Raw genomic sequence first — 18,175 nt, forward strand, 5'->3', positions numbered from 1 at the left:
TCTTGGATTTGACTGACATGGTCCAAAATAGTCTCATCCATATTCATTGTTTAGAATACTTATCTCGGAATCGAAGTTAGGAGAATTTCTAGAAATAATCGCAATAAATAACATGCCAAGTCCATAAATTTCCGACTGAACGACATTATTGTATATTTAGCTCTCATACAAACGTATTATCTACGCATGTGTGCATTGCATGTGTCTGTGTGAGTGTTAAAACAACGTGTAGGGCTGACAGCTATTTCGGCGCACGCGCAGGTTTTTTTTCTGCTCTTGTTATAGAGTGACATGTTTTTTTTTTGATTTGATGACAACTTAGCGCCCTAACTGTAAGTGACTTTGGAGTCTATGATGAATTGAATGATGATCTCTATGATTTATTATTGCCAATAAGATGGTAATAATTATTCGTTGCTTAGGCCCCCTACCAGACCAGACCCCGTGGACAGAATTCAAATAATTTTACTATGTGATTGTGAATTATAGAGCAAACGTCTCTTGCTTAGAAGTCGGAATAAAACGTACGCAGTGTATTTTAGAGGGTTTGTATGTAGTTCGCCTGGTAGTGGTTTGCACTGCTTGCTTTTCTAGAAATTGGAACAGAGATAGTTTCAAAATCAAAGATTTAGAAATCTTAAAAACGTAAATCGACTCGACACTGCTAGTTTAAAATAAACAATTTTCATCTTGCCTTTATTCTTGGTCTTTTTGGGAAATTGTAATGCTACTTAGGATTGAACTGAAGTTTTGTTAAAAAAAGTTAAGGCTTAGGTACACCGTTACACCAGAGGTTCATTTTAATAATGAGCTTTTTATCGGGTTCCTCAGGTTCCGTATCCGAACGGTGGCAACCGGACCCTAAAGCCTCCGCTGTCCATCTATCCGTCCGTCTGTTTGTCTGTCTGTCTGGGCCGTATCTCATGATCCATAATAGGTAGCGAGTTGAAATTTTCACAGAATTTGTATTTGTATTGCCGCTATAACAACAAATAATAAAAATTACAAAATAGCCGCCACGAAACTAACAAATCTTTCGTACGTGGATCCGACTCGCACTTGGCCGAATTTTTTGTTATACATTGACATGAGATTGGGCAACTTTTAATCGGGTTACCTTTTACGAGGCGTTAAAAGTCGAGCATGTATTTAATTTGTTTAGACAATGCGAGCCTCGTCGTAATCATTTACAAACATCTGCAGTATGCCAGTAAAAAGCGCATAAAAGCTCTCACGACGGTTTTCGTATGAAGAAAGGTATGCTTTAAATTAAAATAAGGGGCATTGTCTGTCGCTGTCAGGGAAAAAGACAGGGAACAGTGCCATTACTAAATCAGATTTACAAAGGTAACCGGGCACTTTGGACCCGTTTTACGAATAGTTGCGCACATAAAGCAAAATTAAATCAAAGATAATATTGTAACCTTTCTGTATATATGTATATTTGATTCAAAATCAATGGTGGAAGAAAGTTATTAAACATTCAAAAAAGTATTAATCAATAGGTTTTTCTTTCATGGCACAATTTTTTTTCGTGATTCCCATGACCCACAACAACGCGACCTACATATTATGTCAGTGTAGATCAGAGCAGTATTTGAATACATACTGTTAATTTCGCTTGTGTCAGCCACCGCGGGTATGGTTTCTATACTAAAGTGCTCGTTTACCTTTACGAACTTATAATATGATAATAAATAGATATAGTTGTCCGCGAAGAGAGCAAATGCAGTATGATCGAGTACGCCACACAATTCTAACAATGAACCCGGTAAGTGATGATTCACGGGTCACGGCAAATTGGATCTATCCTGAAGCCTTGTTTATAACTAGCGCATTTCAGCCTACTGATTCGCTAACTCAGTGTCTACACTGAACGATAGGCACCTAGCTCATTTGACATTTATTTTTAATCCATTGAAAGTTTTCAACTTGTTATACCGCAAAATGAAGAGTTCCTATGGGTTTTATATTGTAGATAACGGGTACATACCACGATTAAGTTAAAAACACCATATGAATCGTGGTATGTACCCTTTGTCTCCCATGGATTGTTTTCTAGACCTAAATCGATGATCAAAAAAAATATTATACATAATATGATGCAAACGAAGTCACGGATTTCAGCTAGTAATGAATAATGAGCATTGAGTTATTTCAACTAGGGTAAGCAGTATTTTTTGCCTACATGACTGTAGAGCGCTGCCCGGGCTAATTAAGGAATCATTCCAAACTGCCTCAGTCGAAAATCGAATCCAGAATCCATTCATTAAGAACACAGCGCTAACCATTGCGCCAAGGAGGTCTTGTACAATTTTGTTTCTAAGGTTAAATACGAAAAAAAAACAAGATTTCTCGGAGTGAAAAGATTTGAATGAGTAGGTATACAAATAGGAAAACATATATTATATCTATAGTTATTATGCTAAATGACGCAACACTGCGGATTCAACAACGTTGCGTTGGAAACTTGGCTCGTCTCTCCCGTTGTTAAATTATTATGGTTTCTATATAAAAACACATAATTGTTATTGGAAAGACCACGCAGAAACGCGATCTTTTACTTATTTAAGATCGATTTATTGTGAACTATCGCAACATGTAATGTTTTTTTAATTTATGGACTAGTGCTTGGCTGCAATCAGACCTAAGACAGCCTAAGACAGAGCGCGCTTGTCTAGAAGATGCCTATCCACTTTGATTCGAAGGAACTCGTATTAAAAATGCAAGAAATGTGAGGAAAATCAAAGCGTTTGCCAATCAAACCTCTCATAATCCAATGGGACAATAAAACGACACGATCGGAGAGTGCGTAAAGCCAACGAGTTTAGGGCCCTTCGAATATGACGTACGTAGCTCCTTGAACGATTTCCATGCGAATTCCAATGGCTGGCTCTTGGGGCTAAGCCCCATGGGGCTCAAGCACTGCTGTTACTCGCAACACTCATGCACACGGTAAGGTTTTTTCGTAGAATTTTACGATGCGACGTTGCACCGCAAGTATTGTGAAAGGGCATTTTCGTTCTCTCCGAGGCACTGGAGTGTACTACGCTAAATTTCCAATAGCTGCTGAGAATTATCTTGACAGAAAACCCCTATAATTTTTTTGAGCCGTAGATGAATCTAGCTACTAGACTCTAGAGTCTAGACCAAGATTACAAGGTTTGCAATTGTGTATTGTGGAGTCTACATCTCCTGAGGATGCCCAGATGTCGAAGCAAAACGTACGTTCAGTGTGTTCTGGAAGATTTGTGTGTGACAGTAACGACTAAACGATCGATAAAGTCGAGCTAATCTGTAGGCACTATATAGGATTAACTGTAAAGCCGTAATCGGAACTTGAGAAATGCCAACAAGTACACCACAATAACATGCGTCGAGCCCTTTGCTTGGCGCCAAGCGTCATTAGCACGGTTAGATCAAACGACGCGACGCCAAATCCCGTGTATTTGTGAACCGGTGACGAACCGTGGCGATGGACAGTTCGGCGTTGGACATTTGCCAACGCGTCAAGGTCGACTGGACACGGCGATACAGGATGTAAATCTATGTACTACGTATCAAGAATTTAAATTACTGCTTCTCAGAAGCATATTTTTTTGGGAAAAATAAATTTTCAGATATGAAGTGTGAGTTCAAAAAATATTTATGGGGAATTGGGAAACTAAATGTTTGTGCAGTCTTTTCCAGGTATTCTTCTATCTAAGTGTCGTCGTCGTGCAATTACAGCTCTCCACTCGCACGTTCAAAGTCAGAGTTCTCTTTACCTGCCACTGTAAGTAAATAGCGACTAACCTGAGCAATATCTTTCAACTGCGCGCGTTGCATCTCCAGGTCCGCGATGCGCTTGAGCGCGGCCTCCTCTGCGCGCGAGTGCGCCTCCAAGCGCTCCCACACTCGGGACAGTTCCGACAGCGGCTCCACGCGGGGACTGGGGTTCGATTCCGGGGATTTCATCTACAAGGAGAACAGAACATTCATTCTAATTCCAAGGCTACCTGGCAAAAAACGCCCTAACTAAGCGATACGACCACCTTTTGTATTCTACTTTATGTCTGTATTCTTTGCAATGTGTTATGGTGTAAAAATAATGAGGGTAATAGTTTACGCACCTTTTGACACCTTTTTTACGGCCCAATAGTTTAGCCGACTTTGATGGAATTTGGAGTTTGGAATTACGGAGTTCTATCCCGGGGACGAATAAGGGCTACTTTTTATGCCGGCAAATCAAAGAGTTCCCAAGGTATTGTTAAATTCCCATCCATTTAACCAGTTAATATAACATGTAAAGGTAGCTTTAAAATTAAGCCGGTAGCCGGAAACATTAAGGGGTTCTCAGGGGATTTTGAAAAACCTTAATCCACGCGGACGAAGTCGCGGGCATCATCTAGTTATTATATTAAAAACACAAGTTCCCCTACCTCAAGATGCGTGTCCTGCTGCTCGTGCAAGGACACGTCCTCCGTCCTCTCCGACGTGCACGCAGAGCTGCGTTCGTGCGCGCGCTCCAGGCGCCGCGTGCTGCGAGCCAGCTTCTCCTCCAAGCAGCGAGCCTGATAAGTTACATACTCCATTTAATACTTCTGCTAAAACAATAATGGGGAGTGCTCTGAACAGCTGTTTGACCTTATTACACCCTCCTTTTTCTACAACCGCACCGCACGCCACCGCAAGCAATTTCATCCTCACCACCTGGATGCATGGTGCACATCAACCGCCCATTGTGCCAGATCCTTTTTTTCTATGTCTAATATGAAGACCTTTGTTTTAACACTAATGACTACACGGAACACACGGCTTTTTACAGCAATGTCTTTACGTTACGTTACACTACCATTAAAATACTGAAATAAAACATCCCTATTATTTATAAAGAACTAAACTTACCTGTTCTTTAATTTTCTCCACCAGCTCCATATACCTATCTTCTTCTTGACAACATTTAAGGCAAGTCACTTCACTCTGGTCGACTCTTTCACTCCTCAACGATTCCAACTCCCCCAAAACCGCTCTCATCTTCCTGTCCCTTTCATCTATTGTCTTTTTCATTTGTTCTAACTGCTCTAACACCTCTGTTTCTCTTAAAGTCTTCTGTTCAAGTTGATTTTCTAAGTCAGCAATGATGTCACGTAATAAACCGATTTTTTCCTCTGTAGTTTTGAGCTGATCGTCCGTTGCAGCTTTTTTGGTTTCTAGTTCGGCTATTATTTGGTTCATTTCTCTGGTTTGGGTTTCTAGTTGCTCCACCTGAATAATATTTTGGTTTTTAAGTTCTTGAATAATTAGGCTAGCCCAGACTACTTATTTATTCATGACATGAAACAATAAGTGAATGAATTGAATTTTAAAGGCTGCTGTATCAAAAAATAGGTTGATTATTATGCAACATATTTGAAAAGATAAATTATGATTTTGTAACTTCAGTTATTTTATTTTCGAGCAGACCATTGGATTACCAGCAGGTATTTCGGCAGAATTGCATAATTACTTCTGTAGTTTGATTTAGGAACGAGAAAATACTTATTTATGAGTAACTAACTATCAAGAAGAAACATTCTAAATACTCAATTAAAATTACATTATTAACAAGTGTTAATACTACAGTGTTAATCGTTAAAGTAACTAATGAGATGAATAATAAGAAATTAGCTATAAAGTACATGCAAAGAAACTGCAATAGTTACGCAGTGAAATAGAAATGATATGACAATTAAATACAATATTATGATCCATAGCGTTTTGTGGATACACTTAACAAACAAAACTGGTCCTTCGAACCGGACTTTAACTATTTCTATTACAAAAATCCACATAAAAAGCTACATAGCGTGTACAGTGAAGAAGGAAAGTAAGTAGCGACTCACGTGTGCATCGTGCTGTCGACAGTTACAAGACGCGAGGCGCAAGCACCGGATCTGGACATAATATATCCCAAACCCTATGTTAACGTCAAATATATAATGTCCCACTATCACCATGTTAAAGTGTATACTTGTCCCACAACTGGGCAAAGGCGTCCTCCTCTCACATAATTAGATAAATAAATTAAATAAAAATCAGTGCAATTTTTAGTGTGCATTTGCAATATTCTATAGTTTAGTATGGAAATCATTAGTTGGTTGGTCGGTGGACGTGCAGTTTGCATAAGTGATAAATAAAGAACTAATAAGGCTATTGTAAATTATATTTTTAGTAAGACATCCATCACTACCCATATCATAAATACAAAAGTGTGTTCGTTTGTCTGCTTGTCAATGCTGTCGCAGGCTTTTGCATTAAAAAAAAAAGTTTTTATTTCCATAGGTGTGTTAGTTACAATATTTCACTTTAGCCTGTATTAGTACCTATTCCTTGTTCAAAGTGTTAGTACTTACTTAAAACTAAAAACTACATTATAGGCGCCTTATTGCCTACGTGTGCAGCATTCTAGGTCCTCTAGAAATGACCGTTCAGCCTACAAGCCAAAGCGCTGAGGAGGGTGTTGGTACTTGCCAAAAGTCATCATGAATGCAGCAGTTTGCGCATGATCACGTAAAAGTCATCCACACGAACACCCGCAAACATTGCGGACGCGTTGCAATGACGTGGTTTTCCCAGCACCGCGCTGAGCACATAGTTGTATTTAACACGTAGGGCGCTGTGAGGGTGCCTTTCCACCAGAGATGTGCTATGCAGCTATGCTACGAAGATGTGAAATCTACGCTACGAAAATATGTGACCGTTTCCACCAATACTAAGCTATGTAGCTGTGCGAGGAGGATGCGCTATTAAGATGCGCCGCCGCAAAGTAGCTGCGCGAGAAAGATGCGCAGCTCGAGCTATGCGATGTATCGATAGTAGGGAAGCGGTGAGAGCGGCACGGTGAGGAGAGAGGCGCTCACGCGTCCTGCCGTGCCTGCACATAGCTACACCACTCGCGACGGCCCATAGCATCATTCCATATAAAAACATCTTAGTTGAATCCGTTTCCACCAGTGCTAAGCTATGTGCAGCAATGAATATGATTGGTGGATATCAAACGCATCCATAGCAACGTAGCATAGCACATCTCTGGTGGAATACCGCTGCGTATAGTTTGTTCACACAGCATTTGCTCGGAACTGACTTTTAAGAAACTTTGGTCTGCTATTACCGTTCTTAACGAGCGAATAGACGTGTTCACGTCAACTGCCGCCTCGAACACCACACTCAAAAGATCAGGAATTAACAATACTAACCTCGCCCAGTATCCTCGCGTTGGTCTGCAGTCGCGAGGCTAGGCGCGCATTTTCTTCGCGCATGTCTTGTAAGCGCGCCGCAAATTCATCGCGCTCGGTCTCTCTTTCCGCCGCTTGCTCTTCTACGAACTGACGCGTTGACTTCAGCTGGCGGTTGGCTGCCTCCAACTATACCACATGAAGACTTATTTAAATAACAAAACCGTTTCTATGCTATTCTATCATATCTAAGGTTCCTTAAAAAATCTAAATATATAAAAGAAAAGGCGACTGACTGATTGTTTTACCAACGCACAGCTGGAACTACGGGATGGATCGGGATATTTGGCATGCAGATAGCTATTATTACTTAGACATCCGCTGAAAAAGGATTTTTGAAAATGCAACCCCTAAGGGCGTAAATAGGGGTTTGAAATTTGTGAGTCCACGCGAACGTAGTTGCGGGCATAAGGTAGTCAAAAAAGATATCCAAACCATATAAATTGCTTGTAACAGCGTATAACAGACTTATTTTGACCTGTCACACTAATAAATTAGTGTGCAAATTAGAATTCACCATTTAGTTAATTTAAACTCATATATCACTACACTTATCGATATTATGAGGTAAATTCTATCCCAAATCCTTCAGTTCTAACATTGTTGGGGGTTGCAATAAAATGACTCAAGGTCCTTCAAAGCTTTTCCGCGTGCAAGAATATCTGCGTTCTAATAATTCAAAAATAATAAAGCTATACAAGAATATTATAAAGCGTGCTTGGAAGCATTTACCTTTTCACAACAAACACTGTGCACTGGTGAAACAGTTTGCAGCTCCTGACGCGTGCGGCAAATAAATATTTCAACTCCATATCATATTCGCATACATACACAGTGCAGAATATTTTAGAATGGGTAAACTTTGAAAAGGTCAAAAGCATGATAGTATGTTTTATATGTATGAGTTTCTCCATAGTATGGGATACGCGTTCCTTTCGTCCGCGTGAATTTAGGTTTTATAAAACAACAGCGTGGATTTAGGTTACAGGGACGCAAGCTACCTCGGTAGAAAATTTCATATAAATCGGTTAAGCGCATGGATCTTTAGGAATCCCGTGGGAACTTTTTGATTTTCCGGGATAAAAAGTAGCCTATGTCCGTTCCCGGGATGTAAGCTAATTTTGTACCGAATTTTGCCAGAATCGGTTAAACTGTTGGGCCGTGAAAAGCTAGAAGGCAGACAGACAGACACGCTCTCGCATTTATAATATTAGTGTCATTACGACTTGTTTTTATTTGGTACTTGAAACCCCCCTAAAAGTTTCGGATTCGGCTTGGTCAATAGAGGAGCTGACCTGTTGCTGCAAGTCGTCCCTGTCGCGCAGCGCGGCGTCCAGGTCGTGCGCGACGCGCGACAGCTGCGTGCGCGGTGACGACACATCGTCCAGCGAGCGGCACGCCGCCGACACCGTGCCCGGCCCCGTACCGTACCTGCCGGGGCAGACGAATATGTCAACAAATGCCCCCAAATCTGATTATGGCCGGAGGGCCGATCGCAGATGGACATATTGGAAACGAAAAAAAAAATTACTTTGAGGTTACTATAGCAGAGCGCTAAGAAAAACTTAGCATTACTACCTTAACACAATCCAATGCCAATAATCCTTTAGCTATTTTGTAGCTTTAGTAATTTAGTATTTTTCAAACCCGCATTGTAGAGCGTGCAAAACTCGCGTCAATGCCCACCCAAGACGCGGCATTGAGTTCGAGTAACCTCTAGCGTCAGTCAGATGTTTTATGCAATATATAGTGAACTTTTAAAAATACAGGTTTTTTTTTCGTAGTTTATTTTATGGTATTTTATCAGTAATCATCAGTACTATCACCTGTCTTCGTTTTTGCACCGTTACACCCGTTGCAATGAAAGCATTCGGACATCGCTTCCTCCATATTCTAGAATATACCGGATAAAAACCATACCCCTCTGCGATGACGTCGGAATGAGCTCGTTCCCCAAGCAACAGCGCAATCTTCACCATAGCGGCCTCGAGGTCCGACCGGAGCAAGTTTTCACGTTGCAGGCATTCCGACATCGCTTCCTCCATGTTCTAAAACACCAGACAAAAATTATTAAATGAGCGAAGCGAGGTTTCTGAGTCTACTTGTATGAATTTGTATCCGTCAGTCAGATCCTCATAAACTTATGAGTAAACTAGCCGATGCCCGCGACTTCGCCCGCGTGGATTTAGGTTTTTTGAAATCCCGTGGGAACTCTTTGATTTTCCAGGATAAAAAGTAGCCTATGTGCTAATCCAGGATATTATCTATCTCCATTCCAAATTTCAGCCAAATCCGTCTAGTAGTTTTTGCGTGAAGGAGTAACAAACATACACACACACACACACACACACATACAAAATTTCGCCTTTATAATATTAGTGTGATGCACATAATTACATTGTATTCTAAAATAATATGTAAATCAATGCAATGTAAAATATAAGTTTATTAAATGTTAGATTTCAGAAAAAAAAAATGGTCCAAATCTGAACAAATACTAAGGCTGAGATCTATAAGAGTGTACTTTGACTGTGCTCAGACTTCAGCTAAAACTTCAGTTCAAACTTCAGTTAAACTTCAGTTACAACGAACAACAACAAAAACAAAGCTAAGCTTCAGTTAAAACGAGACGGTTTTATGTCATACTGGCGCTGTCTCGGTTTAACACTGTCTGAACCTCACATTAGTTTTAAGTTGACGTAGCTCTAAACTTCAAACAAACATTTACAAAGTCGTGTAGTGTGGAGGAAAGAGATAGAGAAAGACACAGAGAGAGAGGGCAAGAGAGAGAGAGAGAGAGAGAGAGAGAGAGAGAGAGAGAGAGGATAGAGATGCATACCTTCCGCTGCAGCTGACAGTTCTCGCAGGACATCGGTTTAATCTCTAACTCTTCCACCAGCTCCGTAATCTGCACCGGATTCGATTCCAGCATCTTCGACTCCTGACGAGCTTCTGGAATAAGGATGATTATTCAAATGAAACTTTTAGGAAAAACATAAGCAGGGTACAATTGGGTAAACTCTAACTTCACTTAGTCATTATTCGCGAGTATATTCCAAAGTACTTAGTTAAAAAACTTTTAGTGACTTCTACAAGTTATTATTAGTCCAAAAAACCGGTCAAGCGAGAGTCGGACTCACACACGAACGGTTCCATACCACCGTAGAAGATACGAAACTGTGTCCTTTTAAATTTATTTTCAATGGCTGCAATGCAGGCAAATTTTTATTATTTGTTGTTCTAGCGATAAAAATACTGTGAACTATAAACTATAAATAAACTCTGTGAAAATTCGAAACGCGTCCAGATCTGAGAAGAACCCACAAGAAACTCAGCCGGATATTCTTTTTTTATTATCTCCAGTCCCTCTAAAATTTAGAGTCTAAATAGTTAATACTCACTGCTGCTGGTAAGTCGTGCGGACAGCTCGAGCAGTTCCTGCGCCTCATTCCGCAGCCTCTTCAGCGAGTGCTCCAGCTCATTCTTGATGTCCAGGCTGATGTCTCTCTGCTGCTGGAGGAAGCCCACCACCCCTTCCTCGTCCAACGACACCAGGATAGCGTCCAGGTCCGGCGCGAAGTGGACGTGCTTGCCCCGGGATACCACGCTCGTGTTCAGATCTGATTTATTGGGGCTCGATGGACGTGATTCGAAGTCGAGTGTCCTGGAATAAATAGTTAAATCGAAACCTGTAAAGATCTGTTAAAACCAAATTGATTTTAGATTCCCCGGTAGATTAATGAAACTCTTTTGAATTTTGCAAGTAACTTAGCCGATTTGACATACAAATTGCTAAGAGGCTGACAAAATTTGTGGCAAACAGGCCTTGCTAAATAAATGTCACAAAACAAATAATTGGACTTGTCCCTTTCAGTACATGTGTGAATTTTGATAAGTTCATTGTTCAAGTTTATTTTGTAAGGGGTAACATCCAGATGATACTCATTTGCCAACGCAAGCACACGATGAAATGCAATGGACATTAAAGTCATAATAACTGTCAGTTAATTCAACACTCACAAGACGCAGGGTTGCCGAGATGTAAATGTGTGTTAGGTGAGCTATAGTTAAGCTATAGTTAGACTTTGCGGGACTAACCACTTTATCCGAGATCATAATAGGTATTATTATTTGTCCTTTTGCTTTATTTTACACACTTGCCATCACGACGTTTTAAATAATCTGGTTAAAAGGACACCCTAAAAACGAACAGAAAAATTCGATTAATTAATTTTAGAAGACATTGTCATAACGATATACACAACATTATAGATATATTCTGCTATGTTGTGCTAATATTATAAAAGCGAAAGTTTGTGTGTATGTGTGTGTGTGTGAATGTTTGTTACTCCTTCACGCAAAAACTACGGACGGCTTGGGCTGAAATTTAGAATGGAGATAGATTATACCCTGTATTATGCTACTTTTTATCCCGGAAAATGAAAGAGTTCCTACGGGATTTTTAAAAAACCTACATCCAGCGAACGAAGTCGCGGGCATCAGCTAGTAACAGAATATATCGCGAAATTGTCTGGGGTGAATCGGCTATATTATGATGGAGGCAAGTCTTGACAAGGAGCATACAATAGAATTAGCCAAAAATTTCTGATAATATGCCGCCATTATAACGTCGATAGTGTGAAGGCTTGCTTAGCGAAACGCACCAAAATATTAATTTGACTAGACGCTGGCGGCCCGCCAACGCACATGCATCTTGAATGCATCCCGTAATGCGAGGGTTTCCTAGAAACGGACGCGGTGTATATTAAACCTAAATAACACATTTGTAGTTAATAAATCCGTGTCCCGCGGTTTATGTTTGGACCAAAAACAAAGCGAGATGTATCTCTCGACCATAGCCGCTCGCTGTTTCGCTTGTCTCAAACTGTCCTTGATATGTTTTGTTTAAGAATCGTTTGTTTTGTGATAATTCCGACGATTTTAATTATAACTGCATTTCATTGTATGTTTCCATAATAATATTTTTTTTACCTACAACTGTGATGCGAACCTGACAGTGGGTACATCAATACAATAGCAACTACAACTACAGGACGATGAATCTCAAGCGAATAGCACAAGTATAGTACAAGACAGGTCGAGATGGCAATCGGGGTATGAGGGGGGGGGGGGGGGGGGGGCACCCTGCACACCCGCACGGCACCCGCGCTATCCCGCACCGGGATAGTGCTGTGTGCGGGGCGACCCCACCCCCCCGCCCCCCGCTTCACTAACGCAAGAATCTACTAAGTTATGCGTTCAGCTTTTTTCCTTAGTTTTCCTTAGCTTTACTGTGTGGCAAAGGAATTTAAGGGGTACATAATTGGACTCACTGGTCGTGTAGCAGAGGTCCCAGAAGATGCGCGAGCACGGTGCGGTTGAGCTCGTCCTCCGCGCTCGCGCAGTACGCCACCAGCTGCGTCACCGCGCGCTGCAGCGTCGCCGCCACGCGCCGCAGTCCGTCCCTGAAGACAACACTATATTGTAGGATGTCTTAGACTCTGCAAGCCATGTAATGGCCGGTGACTTCAGCGAGTTTCTCAACAGGTGGTTCCTCAACAATTGAACATGAATACTTTCTATCTTTGTTGTGCCTATTCTATTCCCTTTACAACCTCTCGCACTGCCAAGGGTCACTGGTAGAGATTTGTTATAGAGATAAAATCCCGAGGGAACTCTTTGATTTTCCGGAATACATGTTGCCTATGTCAATTTTCGTGATGTAAGGTACCAAATTCATCAAAATCGGTTAAACTGTTGGGCCGTGAAAAGCTAGCAAACAGACAGACAGATAGACACGCTTTCGCATTTATAATATAATATTTATGGATAGGAAGTAGTAAATTACCTTTCTTTGGTGACCTCCTCAAGTTGCCTGTTCTGGTCAAAGCTGTTATTCCGCCTCTGCCGCCATTTGTCCGCCTCGCCTGGCGCTTCCTCACGAATACTTAGCTGATGACAAAGAGAATAAAATGTAATGGTATTTCATTTATACATTTTTACACATTTACTTCGAATATGACTGACAAAATTGCGGATATACCAATATACAGTGTTTTTCCAAGAATGTGTAAATCATAAATCATAGGAGATATAGGTAAACTGTCTGAGGAACCATTTAGTCTTTTTTTTTGTGAAAATAGTTTTGGCATATTCAATTTTTTTTTAAGTTGACTCATTTTGATGTAAGGATCATTTCATTGTATCGGATAAAATCAGGACAGCAGAAGTTGGTAAAATTTAAGTTTGTACATTGTACAAGTACATGTTTTTTTGCTTGATTTAGGAATATTTTATTTACGTACCAAGAATCTCCTCAGCATAACCATGTTTGTGATATTGTTACATCTTGAATGCAGAAGTTTACACATGCATACACATATTTAACTTTATACACATAATGTCTGATAAGTTTTATACAAAAAGGTGCACTTTTTATACATTTACAAGTAGTAAATAGTAATCATTCAAAATAAAAATAATATGGCAATATTGATGCCAGAAGGGGAGCTCCAACTAGCATTATCTGAAGGTCAAGTATTTTAAACCAATGTCAAGAGCAGTTACCATTAACCTATTGGGGCATACATCAAAAGAATAATGATAATACTTTATGGGTTACTTCTAGTTTTATAGTGACTAATGTAGGTATGATGCTCATATCTCAAGCCATTCCATCCAAAGCATACTAATAAATGTGAACGTATGTCTGTCTGTCAGTCTGTCTGTTTGTCTATTACCTTACCTTACTCTAGTCGCTGAACAGATCTTGATAAAATTTTGTATTTTGCACGAGATAGCATCTCGGAGACGAATATGGTCTACTTTTAGGGTTCCTTATCTTCAGAGAAAAAAAGAACCTCATAGGATTATTTCATTGTACTTATGTCTGTCTGTCTGTCGTGGCTGTCAAAACCTGTCGAGAGAATCAAAACCTATAGGGTAGGAAAACCGTGACTTTGTAGTTATGTAGGTACATCACAAAAAAGTCTTATTTTGTCCTAAAATGGTACGGAACCCTTCGTTTACGAGTCCAACTCGCATTTAACCGGTTTTTTATCTTGTAAAATATCTTAGCCCCATTTGGACTTCGTCTGTGGTGGCGTTTGCTGGCGCGCGTGTTGTGACTTTTTGGAGTGTTTTTTTTTGTTAAAACTGACTGGAAAGCGCTCTAAGGGGGTGCCGTGCGTATGTCGGCGAGCGCCGGCACAGACGGGGTCCATACTTGTATAGTTTATCTAACTTGTTACAAATAACTACAAACTTGACATTGGCTAATCATTGTAAAAGCCAGACGAGAGAGAAAAAAAAATAAAGAATAGCCCCATTTGACACACGGGGAACCAAGTGTGAAGAAGATAAAATTTAAGTATAATTTAGTTGTAAGTAGATATACATAATATATAGCGAAACTTATGAACTACATGAATTCCTTGTCTAAAATAAAGTTAATAGGCAGTACGCATATAAAAGATGTTTTCAGTCTTTCGCGGAAAAAAGTAACAGGCATAAAACTTTTTAACTTTCTTCCCGTCCGTCAGACCAGCAGGAAACCATGCCGTCCGTAAACAAGTAACAAATAAACCCAGCTGCGCTCAGAAATAAAGCCGGAGAAAAAACCATGTGTGGCCCGTCGCGTGTACTTTTAGAATTGTGCCAATCAGCGATATTAAATGGATGCGGCATTTCATATTAATGGACTTAGGCTGAGATCTATAGAGCGCACTTTGACTTTGCTCAGACTTAAGACACTTAAAACGAGACAGCGTTATACCGCTGGCATAAATCTGTCTCGTTTTAACTCAAACTTAAGTCTAAGCAAAGTCAAAGTGGGCTCTATAAATTTTAACCCAATGAGCCTGTGAGAGCCAGACCTTCGTTATTTTATAAAAGCTGTAAGTTTCTAGGTGCATTCAAATCGGTCCATCCGCTTAAGCGCTACGATACCACAGACAGACACACAGATATACCTACTGCATCTTACACTTATAACAGCTTTGAATAGGAATAACACTACAAAGAATACCAGTCATTATCACAACTGTGTTAAGCTTGTTTTTGTATAAACAGTGACATTAATAAGGGGGACGGTAGAGCGATGATGAATATACCACAGATCCTATTTGGGTAAAAGATAAACAGATGTAAATACTTTTGAAAGAAACAATATGATATTTTTCTTAGGCAGACTGAAAGAGAGATGGCACCTGTTTTAGAATGTTATTGTTTCTCTAGTTTTTTTTTATCGTGAGGAAAATCTGTTATGGATACCGCCGGCCACGGGGGAGCACAATGGTTCCAGTGGGTTCCATCCCACCGCTGACGACGGAGTACAAGGGACCGACAACACCTCGTTGCTCCGCCAGCGGATGTCCGCCGCAGCAGACCCACCACTGGGACACTACGTGCCCCCAAACACCTTTAGAGGCATGCCGGAACCACAGCACGCCAACCAACTAATTACTACAACTTTTTATCGTTTAAAGGGTTAGCAATTAGCATCTTCTTTAAAAAAAAACATGATACCACTCAACATCGGCGCGCCAGCTCACTATTGAGAAATTATCTCCTCTCAGAATAAGAAAGGTTTACGCCATAGTCTACCAAGCTTGCCCAATGCAAATTGGGAGACTTCATACCTTTGAAAATAATAGGCTACTACTAAACTACAGGCTTCTTCACAATATTTTCCTTCACCGTTAAAGCAAGTGACCATACCTTCGGAAAGTCAGATGTGTGACCCGGAATAGAACCCCGGACCCACCGAATAGGAGGCCGATGTTTAAACCACTAGGCTATATTACTACTCATACTGTAAGTTATTTATGAAATATACGAAGAAAACCTTATAAAATGCGTCGGCAAAGCGCAAACGTGGATTCCGGAAGCTTTTACAGACGGAAGCAATTCATTAAGTTAATTTCATGGGATCGCAGAGAGCTAGTAAGTACCTTTGCCACAAATATTATAATAAGAAACACATAGATAGGCTACTTTTGTCCCGGAAAATCAGCGTTCCCACGCGATTTTTTAAACCTATATCCACAACGCGAACAGCTAATATACCATATAACAGTGCGTATTAGAAACGAGGAAGCAAAACACTTCGTATTTTAGAGTTCCTATTCAAATCGACAGCTTAGTCAATGTGAGACTCCCCTCCGTACCAATTCATAATCAATAAACAACGGGCGAGGGTCACAGATTTCGTTTTATGGGAGTTGGGACGCTTAATGGAGAGCGGCGCTTAACGGAGCAAATAGTAGGGGACAGGGACGACTCGTTCGTTAAACTCCCGTCCTTTTGTTAAAAAGCGGTTAACCCGAAAAAAGTAGTTTTTGAGTTATCACCAAAAACGTGGGAATTTTGAAAAAATGTAATATGCTACATAAAACCAAGTGCTTTCTTTGAAAAATCAAAACAATTCAGTAAGTAAATTCATATGCCCATGATTAGGGTTAAAAGGTAGGGTTTTCTTTCCATTAATTTGCGTTTTATAAAAACTTTGGACTTGTTGAGAAACTTCTGGGATATTATTGTAAAAACGTACACAATTGCCAATAATTTTTTTTTTACTACACTTTACTCAAAGTTGCTCAGCAAGCTATGGAGAGGGCTAAGTTAGGAGTTTCCCTGAGGGATAAGATCCGAAATGAGGAGATTTGCAGGAGAACTAAGGTCACTGGCATAGCCCAAACTATTAAGCAAGCGGAAGTGGCAGTGGGCAGGCCATGCCTATCGTAGAGGCGATGGCCGTTGGAGCCGGAAAGTCCTTGAGTGGAGACCGCGTTTAAGCAAGCGTAGCTAGTGTGGGACACCCTCCAGCAAGATGGACCGGACGATATAAAGCGGCTGGCGGGAAGTGGCTGGATGAGGGAGGCTGAGGACCGCGTGTGGTGGCGCTCTATAGGGAAGGCCTATGTCCAACAGTGGACGCCCACAGGATGATGGATGGATAGACTACACTTAACAGTTACGGGTTTAAAATCAATGACAAAAGTAATAAATAAAACAGTTTCAAGAATCCAACACAAACTTTCATCGAACCGGCCGGCACTCGCCGTCGCAAATCAACGCACATACGGTCACTAATATTTTTAGACGCATCATAACACTGCAAACACATCTAATGAATAACGGTCAGGGCTCGTTTGAACTCCACGACCACTTATCACAAGTTTATTGAACACTCTCCATAATCAAACATCGTAAAGCTACAAAACTACACAAAATGAACCTTATTTTCGAGTACACTTATATGAGAACGCAGTGCTTTTTCGCGCGCACGTAGTGACGTCACGCGTGCGTCACACATGCGTCCCGATGGACGGTCAACGCTGCACTGAGCCCTGAGGAGTGAGGAAGTTTTCATGATTGTTTATTATGGGATAGTATCCTTCAGGCTCCTAGACAAGTCTTCTTATTTGATTTGTCTACAAAACATAGTGTCGTTATCTGCCTACTTGTCCTTTTTTACAAAAAATATTATTAAGTAATCATTTTATTGCTATATATCTCTGGAATCAATTATTATTATTACTAAATAAAGCCCACGACTTCGTCTGAGTGGATTTAGGTTTTTTTTTAAATCCCGTGGGAACTCTTTGCCTATGTCAATTTCCGGGACGCAATCTATCTCTACACAAAACATATAAATCGCTTAAACGGATGGACCTTGAAGAATCCTGCGGGAACTCTTTGATTTTAGGGGTTAAAAGTAGCCTATGTCCGTCCCTGGGATGTAAGCTAACTCTGTACCTTTCATCAAAATCGGTTAAACTGCTGGGATGTGAAAAGCTAGCAGACAGACAGACAGACACCCTTTCGCATTTATAATATTAAGTATGGAATATGGATAGTATGAATTATAATAATCGGTGGTACAACCAAAACTATTGTTCAAAAGTGCTGAAAATACC

General features: G+C 40.5%; 1 protein-coding gene across 10 annotated transcripts in view; it reads right to left on the reverse strand.

The window, feature by feature from the left end:
* LOC123873987 (pericentrin-like) overlaps window positions 1-18,175 on the reverse strand; it is a 63,133-nt gene that overhangs the window by 22,964 nt on the left and 21,994 nt on the right. For 8 of the 10 annotated variants that reach the window (XM_045919121.1, XM_045919118.1, XM_045919120.1 and 5 more), the window contains 11 exons: window positions 13,105-13,208; window positions 12,590-12,721; window positions 10,658-10,920; window positions 10,096-10,208; window positions 9,177-9,304; window positions 8,552-8,687; window positions 7,218-7,385; window positions 5,865-5,915; window positions 4,888-5,247; window positions 4,422-4,553; window positions 3,796-3,957 (listed from right to left, as the gene is read on the reverse strand). In XM_045919121.1, coding sequence (XP_045775077.1) covers window positions 3,796-3,957; window positions 4,422-4,553; window positions 4,888-5,247; window positions 5,865-5,915; window positions 7,218-7,385; window positions 8,552-8,687; window positions 9,177-9,304; window positions 10,096-10,208; window positions 10,658-10,920; window positions 12,590-12,721; window positions 13,105-13,208 — 1,749 coding nt within the window. Of the gene's footprint in view, window positions 1-3,795; window positions 3,958-4,421; window positions 4,554-4,887; window positions 5,248-5,864; window positions 5,916-7,217; window positions 7,386-8,551; window positions 8,688-9,176; window positions 9,305-10,095; window positions 10,209-10,657; window positions 10,921-12,589; window positions 12,722-13,104; window positions 13,209-13,561; window positions 13,687-18,175 lie in introns of those variants that run through there. The other 2 variants (XM_045919127.1, XM_045919119.1) reach the window with 2 other exon arrangements.

This window comes from Maniola jurtina, chromosome 17 (genome assembly GCF_905333055.1).
Source record: "Maniola jurtina chromosome 17, ilManJurt1.1, whole genome shotgun sequence".
Lineage (NCBI taxonomy): Eukaryota > Metazoa > Arthropoda > Insecta > Lepidoptera > Nymphalidae > Maniola > Maniola jurtina.